The sequence below is a fragment of the Hemiscyllium ocellatum genome, chromosome 5 (assembly GCF_020745735.1).
Source record: "Hemiscyllium ocellatum isolate sHemOce1 chromosome 5, sHemOce1.pat.X.cur, whole genome shotgun sequence".
In the NCBI taxonomy this organism is placed as follows: Eukaryota; Metazoa; Chordata; class Chondrichthyes; order Orectolobiformes; family Hemiscylliidae; genus Hemiscyllium; species Hemiscyllium ocellatum.
In genome coordinates, this window is record NC_083405.1 from 54333714 (window position 1) to 54352597 (window position 18884).

The 18884-nt window shown below is 42.3% G+C and overlaps 1 protein-coding gene across 1 annotated transcript in view; it reads left to right on the forward strand.

Annotated features, from left to right (window-relative positions):
* The first annotated feature begins 1695 nt into the window (after positions 1–1695).
* Positions 1696–18884, forward strand: part of si:dkey-256h2.1 (uncharacterized protein LOC337520 homolog) — a 246445-nt gene continuing 229256 nt past the window's right edge. The window contains exon 1 of the mRNA XM_060824762.1: positions 1696–2599. Within this exon, the coding sequence (XP_060680745.1) occupies positions 2064–2599 (536 nt within the window). The 5' untranslated portion in view covers positions 1696–2063. The remainder of the gene's footprint in view (positions 2600–18884) is intronic.

Genomic DNA, 18884 nt, shown 5'->3' on the forward strand with positions numbered 1-18884 from the left:
AGCAGTAGATGGGATGGGGAGTGGAGGGGCTGGATGTGGATGTGAAGGGAAGTTATTTGAAACTGGAGAACTCAATTCTATGATTTTTATATAACAAATTACTAAAGAAAATTAGCAGTTATGACATCATATGTGTAAGCAAACAGGTAAAGCTTCTAGTCCAAGAATTCTTCTTTAGAACATTGGACTCAATCTTGACACTGTTTCTCTCTCCACAGATGCTGCCAGATCTGAGTTTCGAAAGCATCTTTTTTTAATTTCAGATTTCCAGCATGTGCAGAATTTTGCTTTTACTTTTGTGATTTTCACATCCATAGCAATCCCACTGATCAGAATTTTAATTGGCCCGACCACATAAATGCCAGAGCTGCAGGAGCAGGTCAGAGCATGAGTATTCTGCAGCAAGAGGTTCGTCTTCTGACTGTGTCTGTTTATATGGTACAAGTTACAATCACTTGTGTGGATGAATGCAGCTCCAAACAACACTTGTGAAACTTTACACTATTCAGACCAAACTAGCGCACTTGAACACCATTATTGATCACCTTACATATTCATTCCCTCTCCAGCTGCTGCGCGGTGTGCTCTGCATGTCAGGTGCACAAAATAATAGCAAATTGGCAACTGTTTTATAAAAAAAGTCTGCAAACCCACAATCTTTATCCAAAACGACAAGGTCAACAAATGTGAAGGATCACCACCACTGTCACCAAATTCATATACAAATCACCAGTTCTGGGCTAAGCCATGAAAATCCTGATCTAACAGCATTGGGTCAAGCATCAGAGACTCAACAGGAAATCAATGCTAACCCTGTCAGCAATACCAACTTGAATGAATGGATGAATTATGAAGAATGAATGTTTATTGTCACATATCTTGAAGTTTGAATGAAAAGTGTTTTGCTGCCACAATCCAGAGCCATTTTAAGTTACAAGGGTAAAAAGAAATAATTTAGAGAGTTCATCTTTTGGTGAAATTGGGATCTCAAGCATAACTTCTGCAAGATGGCTGGAAGGTGTTCTGTCCTCAATAAGTTCCACTCCAGGAACAGCAATGTCGACATCAATGCCCCAGGAGACCCCAGCTCTGCTGCCACCTTGCCGATACCACCAATACTCCAGGTTCCAGGAACCACTACTGCCAAGAATCCAGGTTCCAGGCCTATTGCCACTGGGAGTCCCTAATCCAGACACTGCTACTGCCAAGAATCTGGACTCTGGGCTTACTGCCGCCAGAAGTCTCTGTTCCGGGCACTGCTATTGCCAAGAATCCAGGCTCTGAGCCTACTGCCGCCAGAAGTCTCTGTTCTGGGCACTGCTATTGCCAAGAATCCAGGCTCTGAGCCTACTGCCACCAGGAGTTCCGGTTCCAGACACTGTCACCACCAGGAATCCTGATCCATGCTGCTGATACTGCAGCCAACACCCCGCTGACACTGCTCTGGACTTGAAGGAGGAGGAGGAGGAGGAGAAGGAAAAAAGAAAAGACTAACAGTACAGAGAGAAAACAATGCTGCCAGCCTGGAGCAGATGGGCCCTGGCCAGCCCAAAAACTACCTTACCATGTTGGTGCCATCTTGAAGAAACTTTGAGAAGAACTAACAAAAAGTGCCCTGAGAAACCCTGCCCAACAGGTTGACCTAATTGTGCCCCCTTCACTTCAGATTTCCTGTAATTTATTTTTATTCGTTCCCAAGTACAGCCGGTGAACATTCAGAACTGGGTCCCAGTCCTCATGGTTAACTTCAGAGGGCGGCTGCTGTTGCCTGGAAGGAGCTGGCCTGGCTACAAATCCGAATTCTTAGACGTTTCCTTGAACTTGACACCAAACAGATAAAAGATAAAAAAAAAGGACGGGAACATCGAGAACTTGTACATCACTTTGTGCCGTAACTCACCGGCCCGTTAAACAGGCGGATACAACCAAAACAAAACTAGAGAGAGGCTGCAGAGCAGAATAAACCCTGTCAGGCTGTGTCTGGTGATTCCCCCTGAGAGAGGGGAAGTGAGAGGTGACCGAGTTCAGGCCGACACTCGGTGACTGACTGACTGACTGTGGCGATGGCCCGGGGGCTCGGAGCCACGGCCGGGGCCTGGGGCCCGCTGCAGCTTCTCCTCCTGAGCCTGAGCCTGAGCCGGGCTCTCCCGGGGAGCGAGTCCCGGGCCCAGTTGCCGCCGGCGGGCTGTCTCGGCTGCGAGAGGCTGTGGAAGGTTAAAGAGCACACGGTGTACGGCCACGACTCCGGCCTCGCCATGCCCCGGGTCAACGCCGAGGAGTTCGGCTCCGGGGCCGAGGCGCCGCTCGGAGCGGACGGCGGCCTGGGCCTGACGCCCGGCATGGCCGCGCCTCCCTTCAGCCTGGACACCCTGGACGGAAGGCTGAGCTACCCGGCCGTCCCGGAGCGCTCCTTCATCTTCCAGGCGTTCACCAACAAGTCCGGCTTCCTGGAGTGCCTCTGGAGCTCGCCGGCGTCTCTGGTCGCCCTGGTGGACGGGCTCCCCCCTCACACCCACCTGGTCTTCATGTCCTTCGATGACTCGGCCCCCAGGGACGTCAGGTGGATGAAGCAGCAGCTCATCCCCGTCATGGAGGCAAGGTAACCCTGCCCGCCCACCGGCCAGAGGGGGGGAATGTCCACACACTGACTGGGGTCGAGGGAGGGTGGGTCCGGGCTGGGGCTGAGGGAGAGAGGGGCCCAGGCACTGCTTCAGAAAGGGAGAAGGCTCTAGACATTGGCTAGGGCTGAGGGAGGGTGGGTCCAGACAGTGTCTGTAGGAAGGTCTTGACTCTGGGGGAGGGTCCATCCAGGCACTGGCTGCGATGGATGGATGGGGGCAGGGCCTAGATATTGATTGGGGGCTGAAGCAAGCAGGGTCCAGACACTTCTCACTGGGTGGTCTCTCTCCGCCCCTGTGTAAACACACAGTGAAAACAGTGACTTGTCTGGGAGAGTACTGTGCTACAGTGGTAGTGTTCTTGTACAAATAATAATTGGATTACTTGTGTGGAAACAGGCCCTTTGGCCCAACAAGTCCACACCAACCCTCCAAAAGAGCAACCCACCCAGACCCATTTCCCTACACCTAACAATACAGGCAATTTAGCATGGCCAATTCACCTAACCTGCACGTTTTTGGACTGGGGGAGGAAACTGGAGCAAACCCGCACAGGAAGAATGTGCAAACTCCACACAAGCAGTTTCCTGAGGTGGGAGTTGAACCCAGGTCTCTGGTCCGGTGAGGTAGCATTGCTAACCACTGTGTCACCCATATAATGGGGAACAAAGAAATGGTAGAGGAACTGATACAGTGCCTAGCCTCTGTCTTCTTTGGTGGAAGACACCAGTAACAAACCTTTAGAAGAATTGGGGGAGAGGTGAGTGTAGAGGCCATCGCTAAGGCAAAAGTGCAGGGGAAGCTGAAAGGTCTGAAGGTGGATAATACACTTGGATCAAATGGACTACACACCAGGGTTCTGTAGGAGAAAGTGGAGGAGATTGTTGACTTGGTGGTGATCTTTCCGGAATCACTGAAGTCAGGGAGGGTCTCAGAAGGCTGGGAATTGGCTAATGTAACACACCTGTTTAAGAAGGGAGGGAGGTAGAAGTCAGCAAATTAAAGGTCAGTTAGCCTGACCTCAGTCTTTGCTAAGATTTTAAAATCCATTATTAAGGATGAAATTATGGAGTATTTGGAAGTGCATGATAAAATTGGGCTGAGCCAACACGGCTTTGCCAAGGGGTGGTCATACCTGCCAAGTCTGTTAGAATTTTTTAAAGCAGGTAATGGAGAAAGTAGAGCTAGTGGATATAAGTTATTTGGATTGCCAGATGGCCTTGACAAGGTGCTGCACAGGAGACTGTTAAATAAGATAAAAGCGCATGAGATTAGGTGCAAGGTACTGGCATGGATTGGCTGACTGATAGAACGCAAAAGTGGGGAGTTGTAAAAATTCATTCACGGGATGAGGGTGTAGCTGGCTAGGCTAAAATTTAATGCCTATCCCTAATTGACCAGAAGGCAGTTTAAGAGCCAATTACAATTGTGGGTTTGGAGACACATGTAGGTCAGATGGCAAGGATGACAGTTTCCTTCCCTTAAGTACATTAGTGAACCAGATGGTTCCAATAATCCAAAGACTGTTAAATCCAGATTTTTGTTGAATTCAAATTCCACCATCTGCCATGGCAGGATTTGAACCCAGGTCCCCAGGACATTACCTGAACCTCTGAATTAATAGTGTACCAATAATTCTGCTAGGCCATTGCCTCCTAAGTCCGCAACAGGGATAAAGAGGTCCCTTTCGGTATGGCAGCTGGTCATTAATGGAATTATGTAGGGGTCAGTGTTGGGATCACAACTATTCGTGTTATACATTACTACTCTGGACAAAGGAACTGAGGGCATATTTGCTAAATTTGCAGATGACACAAAGGTAGATGGAGGGACAGGTAGTGTTGAGGAATTTGGGAGGCTGCTAAAGGATTTGGACAGTTTAGGAGAATAGACAAAGAAGTGGCAGGTGGAATACAATGTGGGAAAGCGTGAGCTTATGCACTTGGATAGGAGGAATATAAGGTGTATTCCTTATCTCAGTTTGCTGAATATGATGCAGAGCAACGCAAAGATCATGTGTTTGATTCCTGCACTGGCTGAGATTACCATGAAGGACTCATCTACTCAACCTCTTGGTGGCCCTCAGGTTAAATCACCATGAGTCGTCTGTCTAATTAGGAAAATAACCCTGTTATCCAGTAGGTCTACAGCAACTTTGTCTTTGAGTAGCTCTTGTTATTCTATTCATGCTTGCATCTGTGTGGAAGGATGTCTGTAAAAATTGAGATTTATTCAGATATTCAGTAACAATGATAGGTGGAAATGAAAATGTGATACAAACTGGATTCATTTATTTATTATTAATGAATAATTAAATCAGTTATGTTATCACTTTAATGTATTCCAGTGGCAGTTTTTTTTAGAGATAATAGCTTGAGTTATTTGGTCTTCTTCTTAGCTAAACATAGGATGTAGAAATCGATTGGTGGACATATCATAAATGTAGTGTGATTTTATTTTAGCAACCTTTAGGAAATATTATGTTGAATTATCAGCAAAGGAACAGATAGGTTTAAAGGTATTGCTTTCAGTCATTTAGTATTGTTATTGTGACTACTGTATTGTTTTTGTGACCTTGTTTCACTAGTGAAATTGGATAGTGGTACATATTGATATGGGTGGGTGGAATTGATGCACTTGTTTAAAGTATTTAATTTTTATAGTCTCGAGTGTGTTGCACCTTATTGATTAGAAATTAGACAGTGCTTGGCTAACAAGCTACACACAGCACATTACATCGCTTTGCAATATAATCTTCAATAATTAATTCTTTGTAGTTAAAATGCGGTACTTTGAAGCCTTGGAGCAGTTTTTGAATAGCTTACAATTTATTTCATTATGTTATACCAGTGGCAAAATGTTTGCCTTATCCAATATATAAAGCTGCTTGCAGACTATGAATAATAGCATTCATTTGCATTTGTCACTCTGTTCATCAACAACTTTGCCATGGGGTTGCAACCACTTGACAGATAGGGTTCTTGTGACAAGTAGAAGTTGGTTCTGAATTTATAGTCAGCAGTGGCTCTCTCAGCTGCTGAGTTGAAACACCTGGTGTCAACTTGACTAGTTAGTTGCATTTGTTTTCCACTCTGAAGATTCTAGGTTCAAACATCCACCAACTGCAAATATAATTAAGGCTAAGGAGTTATTGACTTGAATCAAATAACTTTGCCTTTGTGAATGTCTCAAATGTCTTGGAGAATACAAAGACTGTTGTACACTGTAAAAGTTTCTTAGTTTTGTAAACAATGATCATTTATGGTTGCAGATTATAATGTATTCTGGGACTTATTGGGTACGAATCAGGCTTGGCACTTCTATCTGCAAGAATTCTTTCCCCATCTATTTTGGTGTTTAACTTCAATTGGATGGAATAAATGGCTGGAATTAATGGCTAACAGAAAAATGTGGAGTGTAGTGGTTGCATAGCAGTTGGTTACTTGTAGAGGTGTTATTTATCCTGTGAATGCTGTAAATCTTATTCAGATACAATGTTTGTTGCATGGATTTTCTTTTGAGCTATCTACTGATACTTGTGGGGAGGTTATTTCATCCCCATGTCCCATATGCATATCCTTACTGAATATGAAATGTACATAGACAATACCTGTTCAGAAAGTAGGAGTTGGAGTAGGCCATTGAACTTCTTAAACTTGTTCTGCCATGCACTACTCTTATCTTATGGTTGATCTATATCTTAACGCCAACTGTCCACATGGTTTCATTCCTGATGAAGCGCTTATGCCTGAAATGTCGATTCTCCTGCTCCTCGAATGCTGCCTGACCTGCTGTGCCACACTTTTCGACTTCATATCTTGCAAATACTGGACTAGCAAGCATTTATTGATCTCAGTTTTAAAGTTATTATTTGATTGAAAATTTACTGTGTTTTAAGGAAAGGAGTTCTAAATTTCTACCTATCTTTCATGAAGATAGGTTTACTAACTTTTCTTGGCATCATAATCTCAATGTAATTCCATCTATTGAGTGCCTTCTGGCTCTCTGTTATGTAATTGGGCCAATTGCACAACCATACCCTACCCCCATGACCATGCAAGCCCTTTCTCTCATTTCCCTTGAAAAATTGATTGGATTGCTTCAAACATTGTTGAAAGCCTCGGTCTCTTTTTAAGGTTATATCCCCTTGGATTTGGTGTTCTTTAAATGACTGTAAACTTTGGAGACATTTGTCTTGAATATTAATTTTCTTTTCATGGTGACATGTTGTCAAAGCACAGTCGACTCAAGTTGCATGTTGAGACTACATAGAATTCCTAACGTAGCAGACTCTGAGGAAATTTCCCAGGACATGGAAATTCCAGTGAGCAATTTCCTGGAATTCTCTGAAAAAGGCTGCCAAATTCAAATAATTCTGAGAGTTCCCACTCACTTAAGATTACTGTTGTCCAGGAAAAGTTGAAGGATTGAAAACCTACTCCAACTCCTGGGTAACTATTAAACTGACAAACTGCTGACACCCCTCAACTACCTCCAACCCCTGACCTCCCTGACACCCCAGACCTGACACTTCCTTCCCCTGACCTGAAACCTTCAACCTCTTCACTAACTGACACCCTACTGTCCTATCCCTATGATTACTTTCACTTACATTACATACACAATTGCTGTCAAAGCACCTGGCTGCACTGCTTCACATTTAAATCACTGGACATTGCACACTTGCTGCTCCAAAAGTGGACCTGGTTTTGATGATGGTTCTCTTCCCAACTCCAAGGACTCTTAGACAGGTCTACCCTGTTTCAGGGACTCCTGTCCTCAAATTTCCAGAACAGAGGTCATTTGAATGTATCTGCATTTTTTTTGTCTGAAGTGGAATGGAATTAGGATTTCCGATCATGATTGGAATTTTTGGACCATCAGCACACTAATCAGATATTAGGGATTACGTCTTCAAGATTAAATTATACTTATTCTATACTTATTCTAATCATTGTTCCTATGGAACTATTCTGCTCTAGTTCTGAACATAATAAAGTTGCTTGTTTATTTTAAATGACTACTTGATAATATCTCTGAACTAGTACTGTTGCAGCAGGGTTATCCTAATTAACATAACTACTCATTTGCTAGTTTAAGCTTTCAGCATGAAATGAACAATGTGTTTAATCAAGCATTTCTGTTTTGGAATCGCTTTTTTGGTCTGGACATCTGTTGTATTTGCGCTGTATAGTTTCATGAAGTAGACCTCTGACATTTGTACTCATTCAACACATTCATGCTCATACTCGTTTTGTTTACTTCTGCCCTTATCACACTGGAGGGATTCAATTCACTGTAAACTCCAGCTGATCTGCCTTGTTATGTTTTTTGTGATCAGTGTCTGATTTATTGTAGCAAAGGAGAAGGGATTGTTTGTTCCCATTTAGGCCTGACCTTGTCTGGGAAGACAAAGCTTTTTCAACACTTGTTTCTCCTAGATATCCTGGTCTTTACAATAAAGACAAGTTAACGAGTCCTTTTCAGGCATTTTATAGTAGCCATTTATGACTTAATTAGGGGTGAAATTCATTTTGGGTCGTAAAGCAACTTGCACAACAATCCATGATACACTGTTTATACTCTACTTGGTATAGCTTTTCTCATGCAGATAGTGGGAGCTATGAGAGGTGTGTTAAACAGTCTGATACATTACTGCCTCTTTTATAACATTGTCCGATATTATTCTTGTTTTCAAATACTGATACTAACCTCAACTTTAAACTTACAGCAGTGCAACAACTTGAGTAGGGCTGTTCCAGAACCTCTAGAGTATAGTATGGAAATGCTTTTGAGAAGTGTCTTTGCATTACACCTTGGAGGCAGGAGTGAATCTGAACTTCAGTCACCATACAACAACAAGGGGTAAAGTTACTTGGATACTTTGTTCCAGGAGGCATATATACCACTTAAATGACATGTGGAAGTCAGGTGACAATAAATGACATGTGGAAGTGCAGGTGACACCTGTACTTTCACACATGTCACTTATTGTATCCATTGCTCCCAGTGCGGTCTCCTCTAAAATGGGGAGACTGGACGCCTTCTCACAGAGCGCTTCAGAGAACGTCTCTGGGACACCCGCACCACCCAACCCCACTGTTCCGTGGCTGAACATTTCAACTCCCCCTCCCACTCTACCAAGGACATGCAGGTCTTGGGTCTCCTCCATCACCACTCCCTCACCACCTGACGCCTGGAGAAAGAACGCCTTATCTTCCACCTTGGAACCCTTCAACCCTAGGGCATCAATGTGAACTTTACCAGTTTCCTCATTTCCCCTCCTCCCACCTTACCCCATTCCAACCTTTCAGCTCAGCATCCCCCTCATGATCTGTCCCACCTGTCAATCTTCCTTCTCACCTATCCGCTCCACTGTCTTCTCTGACCTATAAACTTTACCCCACCTCCATCCACCTATTGCACTCTTAGCTACCTTCTCCCAGCCCCACACCCTTCCCATTTATCTCTCCACCCCCAAGGCTCACAACCTCATTCCTGATGAAGGCCTCTGGCCCAAAACATCAATTTTCCTGCACCTCGGAGGCTGCCTGACCTGCTGTGCTTTTCCAGCAACGCACGATCTCAACAATTTTCTTACAAACCTCATTTGCACTCTCTAAAGTTCCACATTCTTCCTATAGCGTGGGGACCAGAACTGCACACAATACTCCAAATGTGGCCTATCTAATGTCTTGTACAGCTGCACCATGACTTGTTACGTTTTAGACTCAGTGTCCCAGCTGACGAAAGCAAGCGTGTCAAATGCGTTCTTTACCACCTTTTCCACTTGTGTTACCATTTTCAGGGAGCTATGGACTTGCAGCAGGGAGCTACAGGCTTGTATAGTCTGAGTTGTGCCAATATAATTAAAGAATTAACCTGATACCCAGAACATGAACTCTTATCTGATAAGACATTGTTTTTAATTCCAAAGTGGAAACATCCATTTGTGAGGTACAGAATACACATTGATTTAGTTGACATCTACATTCCAATGCTCAAAGTAGAGAATAAAGAGGAGAGAATTAGAGTGATCTGACCTAACATGAATCACAGTGGTCTGTACCTTAGCTCATTTTACCTTTTTTTTCATATCCTTTGCCTTTGTTGTGGTAGAACTCACTTCACTGCAGAAGACTAGAAAGGAGATTTATACATGATTGCATTTCAATCCAAACACTTGTTCTGATACATTTCATACTAGAATTTAATCTTTTTTTAAGATCAGGCCAAGCCTAATTTTACTCATCAGTTATGTTTGATCTTCAGTCTGATTTGGAATTGTGTGTTTTTTAACAAGGGAGAATAAAAACCAGTAGCTATTACTCAAATACAGATTGATTCAATGGTTATTCCAGTTCCAGGCCAGAAGGACTCAAGTATACATCACTTGGACACAACAGATCAAAGTTGAAGTAATACCAATCAACATGGGACAGGGTAAATGTTTTGCTATGGACACCAAAGGTGAATATTTTAATGTCTCTGTGATTTCTAAGAAAGACTGGATGGACTTATTGAAACATACAAGATCCAGAAGATTCATGATAGGGTGGGTGCTGAGGGACTATTTCCATTAGTTGGAGAATCTAAAACACAGAGACACAGCCTCAGGGTTAGGGATCCAATTATTTAGGACTAAGATGAGCATAAATATCCTCACTCCAATGGATGTGAATTTATGGAATTTCCATCACAAAGAGTTGTGGATACTTTATCATTATAAATGCCAGCTTATAAAGTATTCAGATTTTTAGTGTCTTAGGGATTTGATGATATGGGAGCTCATGGAATAATGGAATTGAAGTCCAATATCAGTTATGATTGCACTGAATGGTGAAGCAGGCTTGGCAGGCTATATGGTACATTCATAATCTTATTTTTTGTGTTCTTGTGTGAGTGAGTCATTGACAAGATTGACTGACTGCTGCTGAAATGTTGTGGTAAATGAAGGGCCAAAAGATAGGCACTGTTAATAGACAAGGTTAATACTGAGTCTGAAGTGTTTTGTAAAATCTCACTCGACAGGTCTTTGGACTCAACATTAACTCTGTTTCTCACCATGGATTCTGTCAGACCCTCTTGAGCTCAACTTCATTCTGTGTTTAGTCTTGGCAAAAAAAAATGTTTTTCTTGAGACACTCACAGCTTCGCTTTATAAATTTGTGTCCTCATGTTATTGATACCTTTATGAAGGGTGATTGTTCCTCCCTGTCTACTCTATCCGGACATCTCATGGTTTCAAAAACATTTGAAATCGGATCTCCTCTTAGCCTTCTTCTCTCCAGTGAGAACAGTCCCAACCTCTCCAATCTAATTTCACACTAAAGTTGTAAGTTATGACTTTAGTTATGACAACTAAAGCAGAGAGGATTCCTGAGCTCAGGACACATCTGTTCCACTGGTTTTTTGTTCCTTCTCTTTTTCTGTCTTTTTATTTTGTTCTTGTTTGCTTACTTTTTACTTGAATTGTGGTAGAGGAGAGCAAGTCCAGCACAGAGGAGTGCAATGAGAAATGAGCCCATTGAGGAGGAGATGGAAAGTGGGCCCAACCCAGGTAGACCCTCACCCGGAGCAAATGCATCCTGCTGGTATTGGACTCTACCTGGCCAATGGCTTAGCACTTAAGAAGGACTGTAATTTTGAACTTCTAACTTTATTTCTTTATTTTTTTTTATACCTAAGATTTTATATCTACGGGCATTTGTAAGTAATATGGCACTGGGCACGGTGACTTTGTACATTTTTCAGTGTACTCCTGTATCCCTGTGCTTGAGTACATGTGACAATAAAATCTGATTCCTTATTCCTAAAAGAATCTCATCCCTATAACCAGTTTTGAGAATCACTTTTGCACTCTCTCCAATGTGTTCACATCTTTCCTACAGTGCAGTACTGTGAAGTATTCACAATACTTAACAAAATGTCTTTTGAAAGCCCAAGTGTACTGTATCAACAGAATTATCCTCATCAAGCCTTTGTTACTTCTTTAAGAAAAACTTCAGCAAGTTAGTCAAACATGGTTTCCCCTTCAGAAATCCATACTGGCTCTTCCCAAACAACTCATCATTTCTGTGTTACTACTAATTGTATCCTGAATAATTGTTTCTCGAAGCTTCCCCGTCCCTAAAGATAAACTGACTGGGTTACAGTCATTGGGCGATGGTGAAGATATACGTTTTGTGTAGTTCAAGCTGTCTCGTACTTGTCTCAATATAGAAAACATCCAAATCTGATGCAATGTTCTCAGCTTCAGAAGAACGTCCTCTATACAATATCAATAATATGCTTGCAGAAAAGCCTTCTGCAATGCTCAATGGGACATTGCCCATTTCGTACACTTATTATTTTTGTGGCCTCTTTGTATGAGATTTATTTTTCAGAAATGTTTTTGTGCTAAGGACTGATGCAATTGGATACAGATTTAACCCATTTAATTTTTTGAAATGTCCTTTCATATGTAATTTGAAAAGGTTGGAAAGCTGACAACCACTTTATGCAGCTGAGTGTGTTTCCGAGTTGGTTGGATTGACAGATGCGATTTTGAATATGCCACTGTACCACCACATGCTGCACAGTGAGAAGGCTCAGGATGCTGGGTGTGTGGGGTGAATATTACCATCTGTTCAGTCTGTTTACCTGCAGGATGAAAGTTGTTATAGACCAGCAGGGTGCTGCTCTGCTCGTTTTTCTTTATATTTTCAGATATTTACAGGTCAGATTCTTTGCAACCGAAATAGAGGGCTGAATCTAATGATCACTCCAGGAGTGGGAAGCAGAGTGTATGTGGTGAATTAAATTAGGATTCAAAATTACAATGGCCAGTTCAGGCTGAAAATGTAAGTTATGGCATTTCGTTCCTGCTTGTACGAAACAAGCATAGAAAATAGGTGCCGGATTAGGTCAATCAGCCCAGCCAGTTTGCTCCATCGTTCAACATGATCAGAGACAATGCTCTATTTCAACATCATACACTTACTCTTTCCCCATACATCTCACCACCCTTGGCTTTTAGAACTATATCCATTTCTTTCTTAAATATATTCAGTGTCTTGGCCTCCACTGTCGTCTGTAGCAGAGAATTCCTCAGGTCCATGATCGTCTGAGTGAAAACTATCCCCTTATTTCAGGCCTAACCTGTATCCTAAGATATGAAGTTCCTCTCTTGCTCAATTACTCTTTAAGTCATCCTCTGTATTCTGACCTTGCTCTCCTCTTTATGCAATTATATGTTTTCTCCTCTAATTACATAGTTTCCCTAACTTTGTTTAGACAATTATGTATGGTGGGTCTCCTGTTTGGGGCTTTCTTTATTGTAGGAATATATTTATTCTGAGTATTCTGAAATATCCCTTTAAATGTTCACCATTCACCTTCTTAGCTCATCTCTCCCCTAACTTAACATCCCAGTTAAGTTTAGCTTTCATATCCATACAGTTGCTCTTTTTAAGTTCTGAGACAGTACAAAACATGAAGACTGTGGTGCTGGAAAAGCACAGCAGGTCATGCAGCATCCGAGGAGTTGGAGAATCAACGTTTCGAGCATGAGCTCTTCATCAGAAATGGGGGGGGGGGGTGAAGGTGTCACAAGGGGGCTGAGAGATAAATGGGAGGGGGTTTGAGGCTGGGGGGAAGGTGACTGGGAATGTGATAAGTAGATGAAGGTGGGAGTGAAGGTGATAGGTCGGAGAGGAGGGTGGAGTGGATAGTTTGGAAGGAAGATGGACAGTTAGGACAGTTCAAGATGGCAGTGCCGAGTTGGAAGGTTGTATCTGGGATAAGGTGGGGTGAGGGGAAATGGGAAACTGGAGAAATCCACATTGATCACATGTGGTTGGAGAGTTCCAACGCAGAAGTTGAGGCGTTCTTCCTCCAGGTGTCAGGTGGCGAGAGTTTGGTGGCAGAGGAGACCTGGGACTTGCATATCCTTGGCGAATTAGGAGGGAGATTTAAAGTGTTTGGCCACATGCCAGTGGATTGTTTAGTGCATGTGTCACAGAGACATTTTCTGAGACATTTTGCAAATTGGCATCCTGGCAGAATTGGCAGAAAAGATCACATCAACAGCAACAGAAACAGTAGGTGAAGTGAGTGGAAGTACAGGCAAATCTTTGTCAGATGTGGAAGGACTGCCCTCTTGAACTGTCCTCCCTGTCCATCTTCCTTCCCAACTATCCACTCCACCCTCCTCTCCGACCTAACACCTGCTCCCCAACCTTCATCTACCTATCATTCACAGCTACCTTCCCCCCCAGCCCCCAGCCCCACCCCCCCTCCCATTTATCTCTCAGCCCTCTTGGGCCACACCTCATTCCTGATGAAAATCTTATGCTCGAAACATCAAATCTCCTGCTCCTCGGATGCTGCCTGACTGGCTGTGCTTTTCCAGCACCACACTCTTCGACCCTGGTCTCCAGCATCTGCAGTCCTCGCTTTTTTCTAATGTAATACAGTTTCATTCTTAGACCCATTCTTTTCCCTTAGGAACTAGATGTAAAACTCAGTCAGGGTGGCACAGTGGTTAGCACTGCTGCCCTTAGCAGCAGAAACCCGGGTTCAATTCCCACCTCAGACAACTGTCTGTGTGGAGTTTGCACATTCTCCCTTTGTCTGCGTGGGTTTCCTCCGGGTGCTCTGGTTTCCTCCCACAGTCCAAAGATGTGTAGGTTAGGTGAATTGGCCACGCTAAATTGCCCGAAGTGTTGGGGGGTGGGTTGCTCTTTGGAGGGTTGGTGTGGACTTTTTGGGCTGAAGGGCCTGTTTCCACACTGTAGGTAATCTAATCTATATAGTGGTTTCTGCGACCTATGGGTGACTTTATTCTGAGGCCATTAATATCATAAAGTCTAATAAACTGTTCTCTTCCAACTCTATTTTGATTTAATCCCTGCCCTCCCCTTCACCTTTTTGATCATGCAGCATTGTCCTTTGATGTGAAGGGCACTGCTTGACACGGGCCACTTGGCTGTTTCTTTTCTTCCTGCTGGTGGAAATTGAATAAAGATTTGCACACCTTGTGTCTTTTATTGTGTCTCACACCTGCGCACACACAACATGGGTGCTGGGGAAAAATATAAGTACTACCACAGTTAGGTGGTAGTGTGGGGGGAATAAAGGAAAAAAAGAAAAAAAAACATAACCAGGAGAATACAAGCACTACTGCTGTTAGGCAGTAGTGTGAGGAAAAAAGATTTTAAAAAAAACAGGAGAATTAGAGAAAGAAAAATATAACCAGTAGATTTAGAATCCACTCCGTTTAGGGAACTGAAAAAAACTGTTCTCTGGCTGGTTCTAGAATAAGCTGTTCTAAGAAACTACCTCAAAACCATTCTGTGAACTTCTTATCCAGGCTACTCCTGTCAATCCAGTTTATATATAGATTAAAATCACCCATGATTACTGATGACCTCTTATCACAATTCATGCCACAGAAATGCAAGGCAATGACCGTGACTAATAGGAGATAATCTTACCATCACCCCTTGTCATTCAATAGTATTACCATCACTGAATCCCCCATTATTGACATCCTGAGGGGTTACCATTGACCAGAAACTCAACTGGATTTGTCACATAAACAGAGCAGCTGCAAGAGCAAGTCAGAGGCTTGGAATACTGCAGCGAGTAACTCACCTTGTGATTTCCCAAAGCCTGTCCATCATCTACTACAAGGCACCAGTCAGGAGTGTGATGGAATTCTCCCCACTTTCCTGGATGGGTCCAAATTTAACAGCACTCAAGACAAAACAGCCTGCTTGATTGGCATTACCTCCACAAGGATCCACGTCTTCCGTAGCCGACTCTTGGTAGCAGCAATGTGTACTATCTGCAAGATGCACTGCAGAAGTTTAGGAAAGTTCTTTAGACAGCACCTTCAAACTCATGACCACTTCCATCTAGAAGGACAATGACAGCAGATATGTGGGAACACGATAAATTTTAAGCCAATACAAATTGATCAAACTCAGAAGCAGATCATATGACTGAGCTTATTCTGACATTCAGTATGGTTGAGAATGATTTTGGGCTTCAATTCCACTTTCCTCCCTTCTCCCCATATTCCTCAATTGTTGAAGAAACTGAAAAATTCTCTGTTTGAGCCTGAAATGTATCCACTGATAGAGTATCACCCCCTGAGGTTGAGTGTTCAAAAGATTCATAATCATTTGAGGGAAATAATTTCTCCTCATTAGTCCTAAATGACCAGGCCTTTATACTGAGTCTGCACCTACGTGTGCTAGATTCCCTAGCCAGAGAAACAACCTTCAATGTCTTGCAGTTTTCAATGATTGCTTCTCATTCTTCTAAACTCCAGCAGATATAGGTCCAATTTACCCAGCATCTCATAAGACTGCCCGCTCATCCCAATTCATTAATATACCACTGAATGCAATGCTGATTTATAGTAATATGTACATGGTTGCCATTGAATACCTGTGCCACATCTATTTGAATTGCAGTACAGGGTGCAGCAATCAGAGCTGTTGCTCACTTGAAGAATGGGATTGGTGGGTATATTCACATTCCTGACATTTTTCGATCTGGACCAGATGGGCCAATGGGCTGAGAAGTGGCAGATGGAGTTTAATTCAGATAAATGCGAGGTGCTGCATTTTGGGAAAGCAAATCTTAGCAGGACTTATACACTTAATGGTAAGGTCCTAGGGAATGTTGCTGAACAAAGAGACCTTGGAGTGCAGGTTCATAGCTCCTTGAAAGTGGACTTGCAGGTAGATAGGATAGTGAAGAAGGTGTTTGGTATGCTTTCCTTTACTGGTCAGAGTATTGAGTACATGAGTTGGGAGGTCATGTTGCGGCTGTACAGGACTTTGGTTAGGCCACTGTTGGAATATTGCTTGCAATTCTGGTCTCTTTCCTATCGGAACGATGTTGTGAAACTTGAAAGGGTTCAGAAAAGATTTACAAGGATGTTGCCAGGGTTGGAGGATCTGAGCTACAGAGAGTGGCGGAACAGGCTGGGGCTGTTTTTCCTGGAGCATCGAAGGCTGAGGGGTGACCTTATAGAGGTTTACAAAATTATGAGGGGCATGGATAGACAAAGTCTTTTCCCTGGGGTCGAGGAGTCCAGAACTGGAGGGCATAGGTTTAGGGTGAGAGGGGAGAGATATAAAAGAGACCTAAGAGGCAACTTTTTCACGCAGAGGGTGGTATGTGTATGGAATGAGCTGCCAGAGGGTGTGGTGGAGGCTGGTACAATTGCAATATTTAAGAGGCATTTGGATGGATATATAAATAGGAAGGGTTTGGAGAGATATGGGCCGGGTGCTGGCAGGTGGGACTAATTTGGGTTGGGATATCTGGTCGGCATGGACAGGTTGGACCGAAGGGTCTGTTTCCATGCTGTACATCTCTATGACTCTGACTCTCCAGCATCTGCAGTCCTCATTTTTTCCTATAAACATGTCTGGCAATGTCTGTGAGGGTGAGGAGTGGACAGAAAACAGTCTTATTTGTGTGCATCGCTCTCATTTGGGCGATGTACAAAGAAAGAAGAGTTCAATTGGTATGCTGTGTTTACCGGTATTCTAAAGAACTGTATTGAAATGTACATTTTTTAAAGTTTAATTTTAATTGTACTTTTAAATTGAGAATGATTGCTGGAAACAAAATTGAACAGTTTTAACCTTTGCACTTAAGAATGACTCCCTTTATTTTCTTTGTTAGAAGTTTATCTGTCAGCAGAATTGCCTGTAAATGCCCAATTATGGGTCATTGTGTATTTTAGGTTTACATCTTTTTTTAAATCACACTTTCACTTTGAATTTTAACATTCAAGTCATTAGTCTTTTTAAGCAGCTGTAGATTTAAATCTTTTGGTGGTGCTTCTAAACTGTAAACAAAGACCTCTAATCCACCTGACCTCTTGCTTCGTCATGCATGTTATTGACGAGCACAGATTCATGGAGTGTTATTTTAGGGAAAAAAATAAACAGCTATTCTCTTTCAATTTGAACCTGAAGCTGTTCGAATAGGTTTAGATTAAACTAAGTTTCCTGTGATGAATGATTCTGTCATTCCAACAGTTGAAATCAGGTTTTTGGTTTATGCTTTGTGAAACAAAAGATTTTAATCCTTCATATACACAAATGATTCACCAATTTATTTATTGACATTAAGGAACTTTAGACTGAACAGAAGTAAGAACTGAAACTGCTAGAATTAATGTAGAACTTTCACTTACATTTGGCACTTCACCAAATTCGATTTTAAAAAAACTCATTATGTTTCCGTTGTACTTCTGTTTAAACAGAAGTTGATTATGACACTACCAATAGGAGCATGTTCAGATAGATGGCAAGCGACAATATCTCATTTAGCTTCATTTCAACAGCATCAGTGGATTGAATGCTATTGTTCCTGAAACAACAAAAAAGAGAGAACCTCAGATTTACTTTTGATTTTCTGAACTGAAGATTGTATATTACTTTATGAAGGGTGAAGTTGTGTTTAACTATGTGACATTAATGAAAGCTGAAAAATTTAAGAACTATTCAATCTATTCCAGTTCTTATGGTGAGTCAGGCAACTGGGGTGTACACATTTATTGAAATGTGTTTCTTTTGAAATTCTGAGATTTCTCTCCTGAGAGATAAGGAGCAAGCATTTCTAGATTGATTCCTGAAAAATAAATGTTTCTATTTTCAAGTTTAGATGCACCATGAGTACATTCTAGGAAATTTAAAAAACCGTGATTGGCAGGAATTTTATCACTGCAATTACGAACAGTGAGCGAATAAGTGAATGTAAGACAAAGGTTGTAGCTCCACTAGGGAGGAAAATGGTGAGTTGAAATGTTAGATGGAATCTTACAGGCCCTGAATGATGTGGCCTTATTTGTGTGCATCACGCTCATTTGGGTGATGTACATAGAAAGAAAACTTCAATTGAGTATGCTGTGTTTACCGGTATTCTAAAGAACAGTATTGAAATATACTTTTTTAAAGGTTAATTTTAATTGTACTTTTAAATTGAGAATGCTGGAAGCAAAATTGAACAGTTTTAACCTTTGCACTCTCATTTTGAGCTGCTTCGTTGGATGAGTCTGATGAGTCTGATTTTCAACACAAGGTTTTAAGAGTGAGAAGAAAAATTCCTTATTAAGCAGTGAGGGTCTATTTGCCTATATTGTCATCTCCTTATTAGCTCTTCTTGCCCCTTTTATATGAAAACTGCTTTTCTCTGGCAGCAGGGAGAAACTGGATGGTGAAAATATCTGACTAGAAAGTCTGAGCAGGTACCTGT